Here is a 14,205-nt window from a genome sequence, read left to right as displayed (position 1 = left end):
AATTTCATTGAACAATTTTTAAACCTATTTTCTTATATTAATAAGAAAATGTTACAGCCATCATAGAGTCCATTTTTGTGGTTAAGTGTTTCATATCATTGTTTTAAGATGTGAATGACTGATACATTAAATAAAAAGCCTTTATGGACATTTTACAGGCGTCATAATAAATTATAGAGAACAGTCGCTTATTTAGTAATTTGATATTTAGGGTGGGAGCTCATTCGAGAGGGGCGCTAAATCGAGAAGGGCGCTTGCAAAAAATCTTATTTTCGTGTGATGTTAAGGCTTTCTTTTTAAGAAACTATATTGGTCGTATATAAAAACATAAGATGTAACACGTACAAATAACATCCCTGAGGGTAAATGTTTATGGCTATATTGCCTCTGCGTCAATAAATTAAGAGTGAACTGCTTAAACGAAAAAATAGACATATTGACATGAAATTTCATGCTGTAGATGATTTTAAGAACAAAGCTGTTTTTGAGTAAAATGTCGCTTTTTTTACTTTTTAAATTATTCTAATAAACCTCCCATCCGCTGCTAGTAATATATTTAAAAAACTGCTCCTAGGCGCTTATTTGGCATTTTTTAAAATAACTACAAAACCCGGGTGGACGCCTTAATGCAAAGAACGGGTGCTTAATCGAGCATTTATAGTATGTACATTATGTAAATTACACTAGAGTAAAACTCATAATTATGGGCAAATACAAAAACAAATATATTTCCACATAGTTCTATACAATTTGAAATTCAACTAAGAAATATTGTTTTAAAAATTCATACTCATATTGATTTATACACACAGAGCTACTTACATTTTCCAGGTGGCCAACATGATTTGCATATGCTGCAAGTTCCTGGTGAGTACTCTTGCTGTTCACATCTTTCACAGCCAACCTTCATCTCAGTATTTTCATAACCGGCTGCACAACATTCGCATTTCGTAGCTTGTGTAGTGTTAGAGTAGCTACCCGGTTGACACAGTCTGCATGGTCCTTGATAAGAAATAATAAAGAATATATAACATACACAAATAAACATAAGAATTCCTTCTATTGCTAAAAACGTCAAATTTTTATACCATTTGTCAGTAAACCAAATATTTTTATATAAAAAACGTTCTCTCTATTTCAATTATTACTAAAATGCATATTCAAACTGATAGGAGACGTTATCAACTCTGCTCACAGAGTGGAGGAAATACTTAAATCTCAATCTTTAGAATGACAAGACTTGATATTTAAAGAAAGAAAAACAGTTCTAAACAAATGTCATACATGGTTACATGAGAGCTATAAAGCTTTTGTCTCTCATTTAATAATAAAATTTAGGTAGAATTTCTCCTCTTCAAAAAAACTTAACTAAAACATCACTAACCTTTCCCATCACTCCAGGTTCCAGGTTGACAATCATAACGAACTCCCTCATAACAATATGTACCAGGCGGGCACGGAAAACACTTATCAGGACACCACTAATGTTAAAGGAAAATGTAAATTATTTTTTGAAAAATAGTGCTAAATTTGAAAATTCTAAAACAGATATTTAATTTAGGAAATCCTTTAACCATATGACAACGTAAAACCCTGGACATAAGATTATAACGAAAAATGTCAAAATGTTATTATTTCTCCCGTTTTCTTAATGTTGTGGGTTCTGTGTGCTGGATTTTGAGTCAAAAAATGCTGTGTTACGTCAACATTGAATTCGAGGGCGTTATAACATGTTTTTTTTAAAAAACCACTAATACTATGTCCGGGGTTGTAGTGTTATTTTAAATTATTGTCAATGTAATTTTGTTGAAAGTCATGTTGACTGTGTTCTTCTACAACATAGACTAATAAAGTAACGTTAGAAAGATGAAAGAGTACAAAAAGTCAATTGTTGACAACAAATATTTGCCAAAAAATGAAGTAAAAATTTATTATATTTCAACTTTAACATTAGTCAAAGACATGATACAGGTCATGCAGCTGTAAATTGAAAAAAATCTATCCGTACTGTGTCATTGCATTTAACATGTGTGTTCGGTGCGCATTTTGAAATCAACCCATTATGACACAACTAAAAAGAAGAACAACATTAGGTTAAAGTGACTTAATTCTCCCGAAGTCAGTACTTACTTCCCGACCGATTTTTGAAATGCGGTTTTCACCATTGGAAAGCATGAGACGCCGAGTAAAAGCAGTTTAAGTGGCGGAAACATAAAATGCACGGTTTCCAGTAAATCCCGGACCAGCTGTCATTACTTTTCAGTTTTTATAACATTTCTTTATAAATCATATATGTTCTTAAATTTTTCATTTATGTATACACATTTATATCCATTATACCATTTATTCTAAGAAATTATACACAGTTCCAGGAAATTGTTCTAACTATTCACAAAGAGAAGTTGCATAGTTTTTTTAGGTTGGAAACAGATTCACTAATTTCATTTTCGGTAAACACAAGATGAATCAATTAAAAAGTTACCGAAAATTAGCTAGAATTTATAATCAATTGGAATTACATTTTTTTTGTTTAAAACAAAAATTCTCTTGCTGGTGGAAAGATACCAGGTTTTATAGAAACTATAGAAAAAGAAGAGCAATTGCTTTGAAGTAACAAGTAAATAAAAATTAAGATATTGAAATATTATTTATATTTGGACCGTTGTGCTTAACATTTTGTATGAGTGTACTTTTCATCAAAATGGAGCAAATTTGATTTTTTACCAAATTTCCTCTAAATAGTATTGGAAACTTTTATTTTATTACGTAACTTTTATTATTAGCAAAATAAGCAAAACAGAGGAAATGTTGTCTAGCCACAAGCTACAGAAATTAAATATTGGAGGACGTGCACGTTATTTAGTGTACGGGAGTTGATTTCCACGTGCACGTTGTGTGTACACTCGTTGTGACCACAAAATTCTTGAAGGCCTGAAACACCTCATTTTAAACTTAACTTAACCAGTGAAAAATTAATGCCTTAACTTAGTGCTAAAATCTGAAACATCAAGATGGAAAAAAACCCTAAATATAAACCCGTGTAAACATTAATATGTGGACAGAAATACTAAAGTAATAATAAAGTGACTTACCGATCCTTCAGTACATCTTGAACACTCCGTTGAGAAACCATATGAATAATAATATTTAGTTTGTTCATTTTGTACACATGACAATTCTCTTCCATCACCAGGACAAAAGTAACCAGCTGTGCATTCATAGCAATCTTTCTTTCCTACAGATAACACAGAAGTATTTGCCCTTAAAAGCGGATTTAGGACAATTAGGTAAAACATCCCCACGGTTGGAGCGAATTAACTCCAGAGGACCAGGCTGGAACTAAAAGTCCTCTGTACGTTTTAAAAATAGGATAAATTGGGATACCCAACGGCACCAAAGATGAACCAACCAGGTTTTCCCCTTATCCACCAATCCCCGCCGACGTTTCAGAAAGCTCACTAAGTGTTGACTAGAAAAGGATTTTTTTTTTAAAAAAGGTCCATTCTTTAAGGGTTCGTCATATGGCCTTTTTTAACCTGTTTCCATTTATTAAGCCCAATTATTATTGGTTACACTTACAGCATATTTATTATTTCAGTCTGGGGAAAAACAACAAGTGAATATTAATGCCTAAATATAGCTTAGTTTTAAATATAAAACTTTTTAATATATATATATATATATGAGAAAATGTAAGGCCAAATCTGAAGGCACATAGCAGATCATAATATCTGACGTGAATTTCCAACACAGTGACACACATTTCTTTTGAAGACATCTTAAAAAACTACACAGTCGTTTGTTTGCACCTACAAATAAAACCATTTTACACATAATAAAGGATAAAACATGCAATGGGGTGTCCTGTAATGTCCACAACTGATAACTTTTGCTATTTCATGCCAAACTACTTTTTAATCAAAATTTTCTTGTTTTTTAGGTAACATCATTTCTATTGAATTGTCCATACAGGCTAGTTTTTATGAATTTTCCTCAACTCAGCTTTTATGCCATCCCAGTTTGTAAACAGAGAAAAATTTGCAAGGTATACTAATTTAATTTAATTTTTCCACAACAACAACAACAACAAAAACAACAACAACAACAACAACAACAAACAGCAAACAGCAAAAACAATAACAAATACATAAATCGTCCTACCATAGCGAAATTTTGATTCATTATAGATTGTCATAGCAGGCGCAACAAAAGACACAGCACCAGATGTTTCGTTTACAATAATCTTTGCTCTTGTATGGCATGAAGGTTTATATGTGACACTAACAGGGAAGTAATCACCGCGTTTCGGATCACCATTATCGACGGCGAATATGTTTACTGTTATTGTCCATGATGTTGTAGAGTTTTCGTAAACTGTTTTATTATTTATTGTATACGTTTTGTAAGTAACTTTTGGACTAAAAAATATCAAAGAAATAGTTTGAGTAAATAGTTTAAAACAATAAACAGAATAATTTCTGAGTTTTTTTTTTAAAATATATTTTTTGTTAAAATCCTTGTTAAAGATCACCTAAAAGGCTTGGTTTGGGTGGTCTAAATGTTCAATCTTCCATGAGTTTCAAATTTAAAAAAACAACAAGCTCTGTTTAATACCTGAACTTCATAATATATATTTTCCTAATTCTTGGTTGTGGAAAATGGAAACTTAAGGTCAGCCAATAATTGTTTTTAAAATCTGGCGTAGTAAGCAACAGTTAACGCAGCATAAATATCCGAAATACATACACTTGTGAAATGACTTCACTAACAACATATGAAACTCGTCCATTATCTCCACTATCAGCATCGTCAGCTTCCACAATTAAAAATGGCTCCACTTTTAATGGGGGAACAGGATTAATGGATACTTTAGGTTTAAACCTCATTATCGGACAATTGTCACTTTTGTCTTCTATCAAAATCTACAGCAAATAAAAAGGCATAAAACAATAGGACGTGTACATTAACTTTGTACTGCAATTCACCAACTGATGAAATTGTGGTAAAGCATTCGCTTCTGCTGTGCAAGGTCATGGATTTAATCCATGTCCAAGCCATGCAGGAGGCTATGAAAGTGTGAATCAATCTGTTCTAGTTAACATTCAGAACCCCCTCCCCCCTTTGCAGGACCCTCATTGATTATAGTACATGTTGGGTCTAAAGAGGCTATCCTTGGTAAACAATTTCAATAATAATAATGATATTAACAACAGCTACCATAGTCGCAATACTGCACATATATTTGGATTTACACACACAAAAAAATACAACTAAATGAAACTATAGCTAACATTACCTTAACAGTGATATTGCCTTGGTTACCTTTAGCATCTCTAACTGTGATTCGAAGAAGATAATCTTGCGTAGATTCATAATCCAAGTTGCGCTGCAACGTTAGTAACACCGATGAGGTATGTATATCTGAAAAAACTTGTGGACCAAATTTTGTTTTCTTAATTCCAGAAGATGAGGAGTTTGTTGAGTTAGGGCAAATAATAATTGCTTCTCCATGTAATGTCACATTCTTGTAAACACGAACGGGTGGAATAGATTTTGCAACACGTGCAGCTTCATGCACAGCTGTTATATTTTGTTGTATTGTAAAGCGCTCTTCTTCATTACCGCTCTCAATTGTAACAGTATATGGTGCCTCTAGAAAGTCAAAATAATTATTTCCAAAATCCAATTCCAGATAACATTAGCAACTCAGGGTGACCACTAATAAAATGAGAACAAAAGTAAGGATATTAAAGAGAATTAAGTAGACAAATTGACATTTTTATGGATATCTTGCTGTAAACGAGAATAAAAATAGAAAAAAATTAGGATAATTAGGAAAAAAAAAACAATTTTATTTCTCCCTCTTTAATGTTTCATACTATGTTCTATGATAATAAAATTATACATATTATACAAATATACATATAAATTATGCCCTGAAAGATAGAGAATATAGGATTTTAGGTAACAGAGAAATATGTCTTATTTCACTGGTGATGAACAATCCATGAACACATTTCCAAAAAAGTTACGATCAGAAAAATAAGAAATAAAGAGAAATTAAAAAGAATAGCTAAAATTTCAATTTTTAAGTATATTTAAGTACTTTTAAGGAGATTTTCTTTTTCTAAGGTAATTTTAAGGAATTTAAGGAGGAGTGGTCACCCTGCAACTTTACTACCGAATTTAGAATTTAGAAGGTTCGCACATACAGACACTTCATTGCAGGACACAAAAATCTTGAGTTTAAAACAACTTTTCTAGCAACTCCTAATATATGGTTGCATATAAATATAATAAGATAAAAAAATTAATAGGACACTTCACTATAAATCTTGTGGAATTTAATAAGGTGTGGAATGAAAGGGTCAAGTGAAATGTATACCTTATATAGTAAGCCATATCGTACCCTGTTACTGGTAATAATAAAAAAGATTAGAGGTAGGGAATGTTTTTGATTAAAGAACTCCGAGTATTTTACATGGGATAAATGCCCAATAGAAGGGGATAGGTTTAACCTGTAAAAAGAGAGTACATACCTGAACTATGCTGATCAGTTATCAAAATATCTGCAATGATGGCTTTTGTGTAAAGATCTTCTCCTGCATATGCAAGATAGTCCACTTTAGGCTTCGTCGTTTTTAATTCTTCAGGAGTAATAAAATTTACACCACTTGCTCGGAATAAAAATTCGGAGCGACACAAAAATCTTTCAACGTGGAATATTTCCAGTCCATAATTAATGTCAACCTAAATGCAAACAAAAATAATATAAAGAAGTAAATTTGTAATTTCATGCCTGCTTCCAAACATGGAAACATAGTCATTATGATTTGAGATTTATCTTATTTACAAATTTGAATATATATTTAAAGTCAATTTCATGTTAACGTTTAACATAAACATGATAGCTCTGGCGGCTTGTCTACCATTTCCAATACACCATGTACATAAAATCTTTGCACTGCTTATTGTAAAAAGTGAGCTTTGTTCATTATCTAGGAGGATATCACTGGCGTTTTTGATTTCATTAAACTAGCAGGTTGCAAATTATCACCTTTAAATTTAAATATATTTTTTCTTCAGGCAATTCTTTTTCAACAACACAACTTTTCGTCTTGCGATCAACAGAGCCAACACTTGGAAGAATATAACCACCGGTCCCTAAAATACCGTAAAACAGGCAATAGAAAAACAGCAACTAGTGGTATATATATGAAAAAAATAATTTAAGTGGAATTGGAAAGAGCTTGTTGAATGGGTGCCACTAAAAATTCTATTTTACTGCAAAAGATCATTAGAACATTACATATTGTAATTTGTAATCAGTTAGGGTTAAACATTAAGAATAACAGTGGTCCATACAAAAAAAACAAGCCGAATCAGCACCGCTTATAAGTCTTGAAGTCTAACATAACTCATACATAATACAGAAAAACAAACCTGTTGCATTTATAAGCTGGAATGTTTTACATGCAATATGAGTTGTGTCCCTTTTTGTGTCATTAATCGAGTTAACGATATGAATAATCAAGACTTTATTAATGTAAACCCACAAGTCTTCACCACCAGCAAACTGAAAGTGTTCTTTGCCAGTAAATGTGAACCCCGTACGAATAGCACTTGTAAATCTTAAAATAAAAAGTGTATGGATTAAACATTAATACATCAACTTTAACCCATTTTTTAGATCATAATTGATAAAAAATTTGAAAGTAACTATTTTAGTACTGAGTATTGAAAAAAAATTACAATAAACAATGATAAACAAGAATTTTCTATTGAAATTGGGCCTTTGGGAAGGAAGCCCAACATATAAAAAAAATCTCATTTACCCTAAATTAATCAATTCAGATTCACAATTTCGTTGGCCTTCTTCTTTATAGCCTTCCCCATTCATTGGCCAGTACTGGTCATTCCAGAATGTGAAGATCTTTTCATTGTTAAGAGGATCTCTTACACCTTTTTCTGATGATAAAGTAATCAGTTTATCTTTGATTTCATTTCGAGTAGTATCTCTAAACCAATCACTTTGTGGGTCAGACTTCGGATCAGGTGAGTTGCGGCGTGCCAACCATGATTCATAAGGACTGGGTATGTATATTGGACAACAATCATCAGGTTTGTACACATCAGCACTAAAATCTGCTGAATCCACCCTAGAGCATATTTAAACAGAGTTTTAAGTCAAAATTTGCTAACAAGTGTTATCAGGGCAAGATAAGAAATAGGAGAGTTAAAACGAGGCTTAAAGTTCTAAGCATTTACAAGGTACTTACAAAAAAAATAAAGTTTAAAATCACTGGCTTCAAATGTTCAATGGTTTTAAAGAGATACTTACGAAAAATCATAATATCTCACTTCAACTTTCAACGTTTCATCAATAGTATCATCTAAGCGAAAGGTTAAAAAAAGTTTCTGCTTAAACATTCGTCTCAGGCAAAAAGAGTCAAAGTTTAACATAATAATACATACTGCATTTAATGCAGCTCTTGTAGCAACTTGTGCAGCAGCCACCACTATCACATGATCCTGGTTTGATAACATTTGACGCCACAGCATCGCACCCAGTCACACATGCTGTGTGTGTGGTCAGCAATTGACATTCATATGGATCACCACTGGCACAAAGTGTTTCTTTCTCTGAAATATAGTCATAACATAGGCAAAACACAAAACAAGATTTTTATGAAAATCCATATTTTTACCAGGCAATAAGCCACTGTGAGTACGTCAATATGCATCAATACCAAAATGTTGTTTAATACAACAAATTTGTATAGAAGTTATACACACACAAAAATATAACTGACATATGACAAAAGATACCTGAGAACAAACACCCAAGAATTTGCTATTTGCCTAAAATCAGTTTATAGCATTTTCATCAATATGATATCTCATTTAGCATGTAAAGTTTTCTTAAAGGGCTTTAGGGATGTGAATTTGTAGTTCTATTTGCTTATACCATTTTTGTATTGTTTCTTTTTTTCGCACTAGCTTTATGTAGTTTCAGTTTTATTGTTTTCACTATACACATTGACAATAATTTGTTATTTAACTGAAGTGTTTTCATACTGTATATATATTCGCAAATAAATAAATAGTCACACAAGAAAATATTTTTCTTGCCCTAAATATATATGAATTAAAAAATAAAATACTAAGCTTGCCAGTGTCATAAGTTTTCCTTTAAAAAAAGGAAAAAAATTCAAAGTGTTGGATCCCAAGTGTTGGTATCAGGGTATCAGGGTGTTAGCCTCTTGTGTACAAGATATTGAGCGTTGGTTTCAAAGCATTTATTCCATAAAAAACTAATAATAAATTATGCTAAAACAATGGATTAAACAGTTTTTATTTAGCAGAGGTTAGTATCTGGTTAAAATTTTACAGAAAATAAATGAGGTCTCCTCTAAAAGCTTGAAGTATTCTGTAATTCTTACATTTGAACTTAGTTTGAATGAAACTGAGACATAATTAAAAATTTTTTTTAAAAGGCTTTGAATGTTTGAACAAAAATACTGGAATAGCACTATTTTAAGCAGCATTATGGTGATAATTTTATGCCAACAAAATGTACACAAACCTAGTTACGGTAAATACATAGATTTAACAACATCATTTAGAAATTCAACGTTTCAAAGCTGACAAATATTCATGTTACCTTTTTTTGCAAGTGTTGTCACGGAAACACTTTCAGTTTGGGCACTTGTAATGTTGACACCTGTTGACTGGGTAAATGTCATGACAACAAAGCACTTGTAAGTACGTCCAGCTACAACATCTTCACCAGAAATAATTATTTGCTTTTTATTTTCAACCGCACCTAAAGAAAGAAAAGGTTTATCCTAATATAAAGATTTGTAAACTAATTGGAAATTGTAAGAATTTAGTCCTGCCCAAGGATACTAAATATAATAAACGAGCCGTTTCGGCAGGAAGTTCTACGGCGTATTACTGATTCAGTAGTCCTATACGGGTGAGTATATGTTTATATAGAACATATAGTATATGTAGAAAAAATGCTGACGTTATCAATAATTAATTATATTAACTAGCACAGCAAAAGAGAATGAAAAACATGAAAGTAGAAAAATTTTCATGTTCAAGTTTGTAAACACTGCTTTTTTTAAACCTAAATGAAACGTAAAAAGCAATAAAAACATACCGCTACACTAGACTGGTATCCTGCCGTGCTTCGCTAGTCTCGGCAGTAAAAACGGCGATAAAAAAGGGTCCATTTTAAAGTTCTACAGGTTAAAGCCATAGAGCAAAAATAAAAATAAGAAAAATAGCAGAATAGTTTGTGTTTTTTAGGTCAAATTTCACTTTCGATTTCAAATTTTAAAGAAGATTCATTCATTTTCAAGTTTACAAAATAGTAGGTTATATTTCACATTCATTTCTTTCCTTTTTCTTATTGAAAGCTCACAAAAAAAGAAAATAAACATATATTCAGATTTAACACAATATTTCAGTCAAAGAGAATTCTATAAAGTTTATAACCTTTTAATACTGTGCCGGTCCCATCTTCTAATGCACAAGTAGCTTCAAAGTATATCTTATTTGTTGCTACGTTAATGTTGCTACCACCAGCTACATATGTCTTTGGATATGTGTAATCGATTTGAATGGTGTAATCTGCTGGTGCTGATACAACCATATTGTATGGAGCTAAAACAAAAATGGACAAAAAAATGTAAATTAGCATCTTACAATGAAAAAATAATTTTAAAGAAAAAATTAGAGGTCATTACAACTTATTCTATTACAATTCCATTATAGAAAGCTTAAGACTTATTAGTCTGTACAGTTGTAGTGCACCTTGTTGAACAGCACAAATTTTCATGCATCATGACTTTTTCTCACACCTAATGTGCACCTTAACACCCAACAGATAAACATATCGTTTACTTACTGCAAATAAAGTGACTTTTTTTTCTTTGCAATTCTGCTATGTTTGAAAACTGTCCAAATCTTTCCAAAGCTTTTGGTGCAGCACACCAAATGTCTGCATTAATAGTCGGTGAACCACCTCGCGGACTGCTAGTTATATACGCCCAAATTGATTCAAAAAAATGACAGTCACATTGCAATTTTCTAGTGTCGAGTTTACTAAAACAAAATATGCTGCAAATCAGAAAAAAATAAAAAACATAAACCATTTTTAATACAGCTGTTGACACATGTATCAAAATGTTTGCAGAAACACAATTGAGAATGAATATAAATTGTTGTATATAAAAACTATTACAGTAAATACACTTACAGTACTCGTAAATTTGGAAGGTTGGATCCAAACACATCCTTAGCAACAGTTTTAACATTGCTGACACGGCTAAACAGAAATAAACTGCCCATTGAATACTGTATGTAAAAATTATGGAATAGCTGCAAAAAAATTAAAAAACGATGCTGGAGGTCCGTTTTGTAAGGTGTACTGAGACACGCCTTAGAAAAATATTGGATATTATTTTGGACTTGGCTTGACATGTGTATAGAATGAGGTTTGTCATTAGGAACAAATAATTTGTGCCACACATCTTGGTACAGCTCATCACTACCTATAGACAATGACAGGCAAGCAAAGTCAATTTTGAATTTTTTATGAGGTTGGATCATCCTACATAGCTTATAAAATATGAAGGAGACGTTAGCGCTAAACAGTTAGTTTATATAAGCAACAACTTACAACTCAGTCAATTTCGGCATATTTGTTTGTATCTGAGGTAGATGATTGAGTGGATTCGCATGCATATACCTAAAAAAATCCAATATAAAGAACTAAGCAGATTACTAAAGCTTGTAACGTTTTTAAAGAATACTAAGTAGATGGAAAAAAAATATGATAACACACGAGAGCAAAGTAGCAAATATGGCCAAAGTTACAGTGATAGAAGTAACTTCACTAATTAAAACCAATAAATTACAAACTCTTCAAAAAGGGAAATCTCAATATATTTTATAAAAAAAAGTTAAAAATATCAAATACATATATATTTTAAATTTTCGTATGACGTATTATTGTGGGAGAGATAAATCGATAAACGATATAAACATTGAAAGTTAATGTGGCAAGAGAGAAAAGAAGACATTGTAATTGGTATACTTACAAGTGAATCAAATCATGCCCATTGACAGAAAAAACTTTATTTTGTATTGTATGAATTAAATTGGTTTCTAAATATCTGAAATAAAATATGCATAATTATATTTGTATGTATAGGGGATTAAGCACAGCTATATGTGTTTTAAAACTAAGATTTTAAAATTGACTCAATCATGAATCAAAGATGATTGAGTCAATAGTATAAACTCACACTCTCTGTAGCTTTGGGTTGTTTTTGAAGATTCCATTTTCCAATATCTTAATTTTGTTATCCTTTAAAATTCTAAATTAAAAGAAATTCTTACAGTGTTCACCACTAATGATAAAACTTCAATAAAAAAAAGTAGGATAAGGTCTACATAAAAATTTACTACTCAATGTTTTACTTTCCCCCCAAAAAAAATATAATTGCAGGGAGAGTTTTAGTTTTGGCAGTTACATTTATTTCATTCATTAATGGAATTTTAAATAGAAGTAAAACTACTTTGTGCATCACCAATATATTACCTCCCCAAAACTGGGAGATGCAGATAAACCCACTACACTACACTACACTACACTATGTGCAGCAATATATTAGAGAAGTATGCAGATAGCCTAATCAGTTAGCAGGCATTTATAGATAATAGTTTGACATGGCACACATATGTTCATTCTCTATTGAAAAATTTTCTTTTGTCAAAAAGATGGAAGTAAACTTCAAAATTTAAGTTTCACTTCAAGCTTTAAGTAACTGTTTAAAACTTCTCAATGGAGAGCAAAAAAAACTTTCACTTCATTACAAACAAAGTAAAAATCCACACAACACCTTAAATAAGTGACATAGCAGCATTTTTTTTAAGAAAAAAAAAGCAAAACTACAAAGGAAAACATAAATATACAACATACATTTCACGTAACTCGGTAAATGCATCTAAACTGCCGGATTTCAAAGCTTCGATTTTATTACGATGTAAATTGCTGAAAAATAAAAATAGATATTAAATAAACGTAGATATTTTTTTCTCCTATTTGTAAGGTAACCTGGGAACAGAACACAAAACAAAAGAATCATATTGGTGCTACTAAATGCTCAATTATATTGGTGTTAACAAATTATTACAAGGGAAGATTTGGCATTAAACTGTTCCAGGATTCATTGTAAAATATTAAAATTATTTCATTACCTTTTTAATAGTACCTCTCTTAAAAAAAAGTGCATCCCTTGAATGAGTACCCCTCCACTATAGGTGCTATTCGAGTGAATATGGTATAGAATTTCTTTGTTTTTATTTTAGAGTTTGCACAAACATTAGTGCGGTATAAAAAGGACGGTCGGAACCCATGGGTTTTTCCACGGGCTAATGACTAGTAAGAATAGATTGCAAAGAATACATACATTTTCTGTACTTTGGTAAACACAGAAAGTGCTTTAGCAGGAAAAACTTTAAGTTGATTGTTATAAAGATTTCTAAAATGAAAAATAGAAATTTTATTAATTGAAATCGATAAAACTAACTTCATTAATCAAGTTTGTAACATTAACAACACCAGCAACACTTACAATACTCCACTCATAGATGCTCCTTCAAATGCATTGTCATTGATAACTGAAATTTGATTATCAAACAAGTTCCTAAAGAAATGCATGCAAAATTTAAAATCATTTAGCTAACTTGGAAAAATATAGAATAAAAATGAAAGAAGAGAAATTACCTCCGAGCAATATATTATATACAAAAATGCTTACAAATCTTTGAAACTTGTTCCGTTGACAAAAATTCTACTCCGCAGTGATACTATTTTGCTGACAGATAGATCTCTAAATGAGAAAAATATAAGGCATCAATAGATCAATAGACCATATACCTCTCTCCAATGATCACAATGTTTTTTTACTCACCTAATTAAAGCATTCAGTATAACTTATAAAATCATATAGTAAAGTTGAAGTGGATGAGTTAATTTTCCGCATGTCTCAAATGTTAATTAACACATTAGACGCTATAATGTCATTAACAAAATTCAAAGTCAACAAATCAAAATTAATTAAGCCATTACCATGCTCTTATAACCTCAAGGCTAAATAGCTTAACACATGTTGGTGACTTCAGGTA

At 31.3% G+C, this 14,205-nt stretch overlaps 1 protein-coding gene across 1 annotated transcript in view; it reads right to left on the bottom strand.

Annotated features, from left to right (window-relative positions):
- LOC130623908 (uncharacterized) overlaps positions 1-14,205 on the bottom strand; it is a 50,161-nt gene that overhangs the window by 11,933 nt on the left and 24,023 nt on the right. Inside the window, exons 32-55 of the mRNA XM_057439453.1 lie at positions 13,839-13,910; positions 13,653-13,724; positions 13,488-13,559; positions 12,998-13,069; positions 12,321-12,392; positions 12,114-12,188; positions 11,693-11,761; positions 11,270-11,338; positions 10,919-11,115; positions 10,507-10,674; positions 9,665-9,826; positions 8,476-8,643; positions 8,342-8,393; positions 7,836-8,159; positions 7,444-7,631; positions 7,058-7,164; positions 6,540-6,750; positions 5,297-5,652; positions 4,747-4,922; positions 4,162-4,418; positions 3,093-3,235; positions 2,009-2,071; positions 1,385-1,481; positions 823-1,002 (exon numbers count right to left, since the gene is read on the bottom strand). Of these exons, the coding sequence (XP_057295436.1) occupies positions 823-1,002; positions 1,385-1,481; positions 2,009-2,071; positions 3,093-3,235; positions 4,162-4,418; positions 4,747-4,922; positions 5,297-5,652; positions 6,540-6,750; positions 7,058-7,164; positions 7,444-7,631; positions 7,836-8,159; positions 8,342-8,393; positions 8,476-8,643; positions 9,665-9,826; positions 10,507-10,674; positions 10,919-11,115; positions 11,270-11,338; positions 11,693-11,761; positions 12,114-12,188; positions 12,321-12,392; positions 12,998-13,069; positions 13,488-13,559; positions 13,653-13,724; positions 13,839-13,910 (3,422 nt within the window). The remainder of the gene's footprint in view (positions 1-822; positions 1,003-1,384; positions 1,482-2,008; positions 2,072-3,092; positions 3,236-4,161; positions 4,419-4,746; positions 4,923-5,296; positions 5,653-6,539; positions 6,751-7,057; positions 7,165-7,443; positions 7,632-7,835; positions 8,160-8,341; positions 8,394-8,475; positions 8,644-9,664; positions 9,827-10,506; positions 10,675-10,918; positions 11,116-11,269; positions 11,339-11,692; positions 11,762-12,113; positions 12,189-12,320; positions 12,393-12,997; positions 13,070-13,487; positions 13,560-13,652; positions 13,725-13,838; positions 13,911-14,205) is intronic.

Source organism: Hydractinia symbiolongicarpus, chromosome 13, assembly GCF_029227915.1.
Source record: "Hydractinia symbiolongicarpus strain clone_291-10 chromosome 13, HSymV2.1, whole genome shotgun sequence".
In the NCBI taxonomy this organism is placed as follows: domain Eukaryota; kingdom Metazoa; phylum Cnidaria; class Hydrozoa; order Anthoathecata; family Hydractiniidae; genus Hydractinia; species Hydractinia symbiolongicarpus.
The sequence above is the reverse complement of the archived record's forward strand: the minus strand, read 5'-3'. Positions and strand labels throughout refer to the sequence as shown.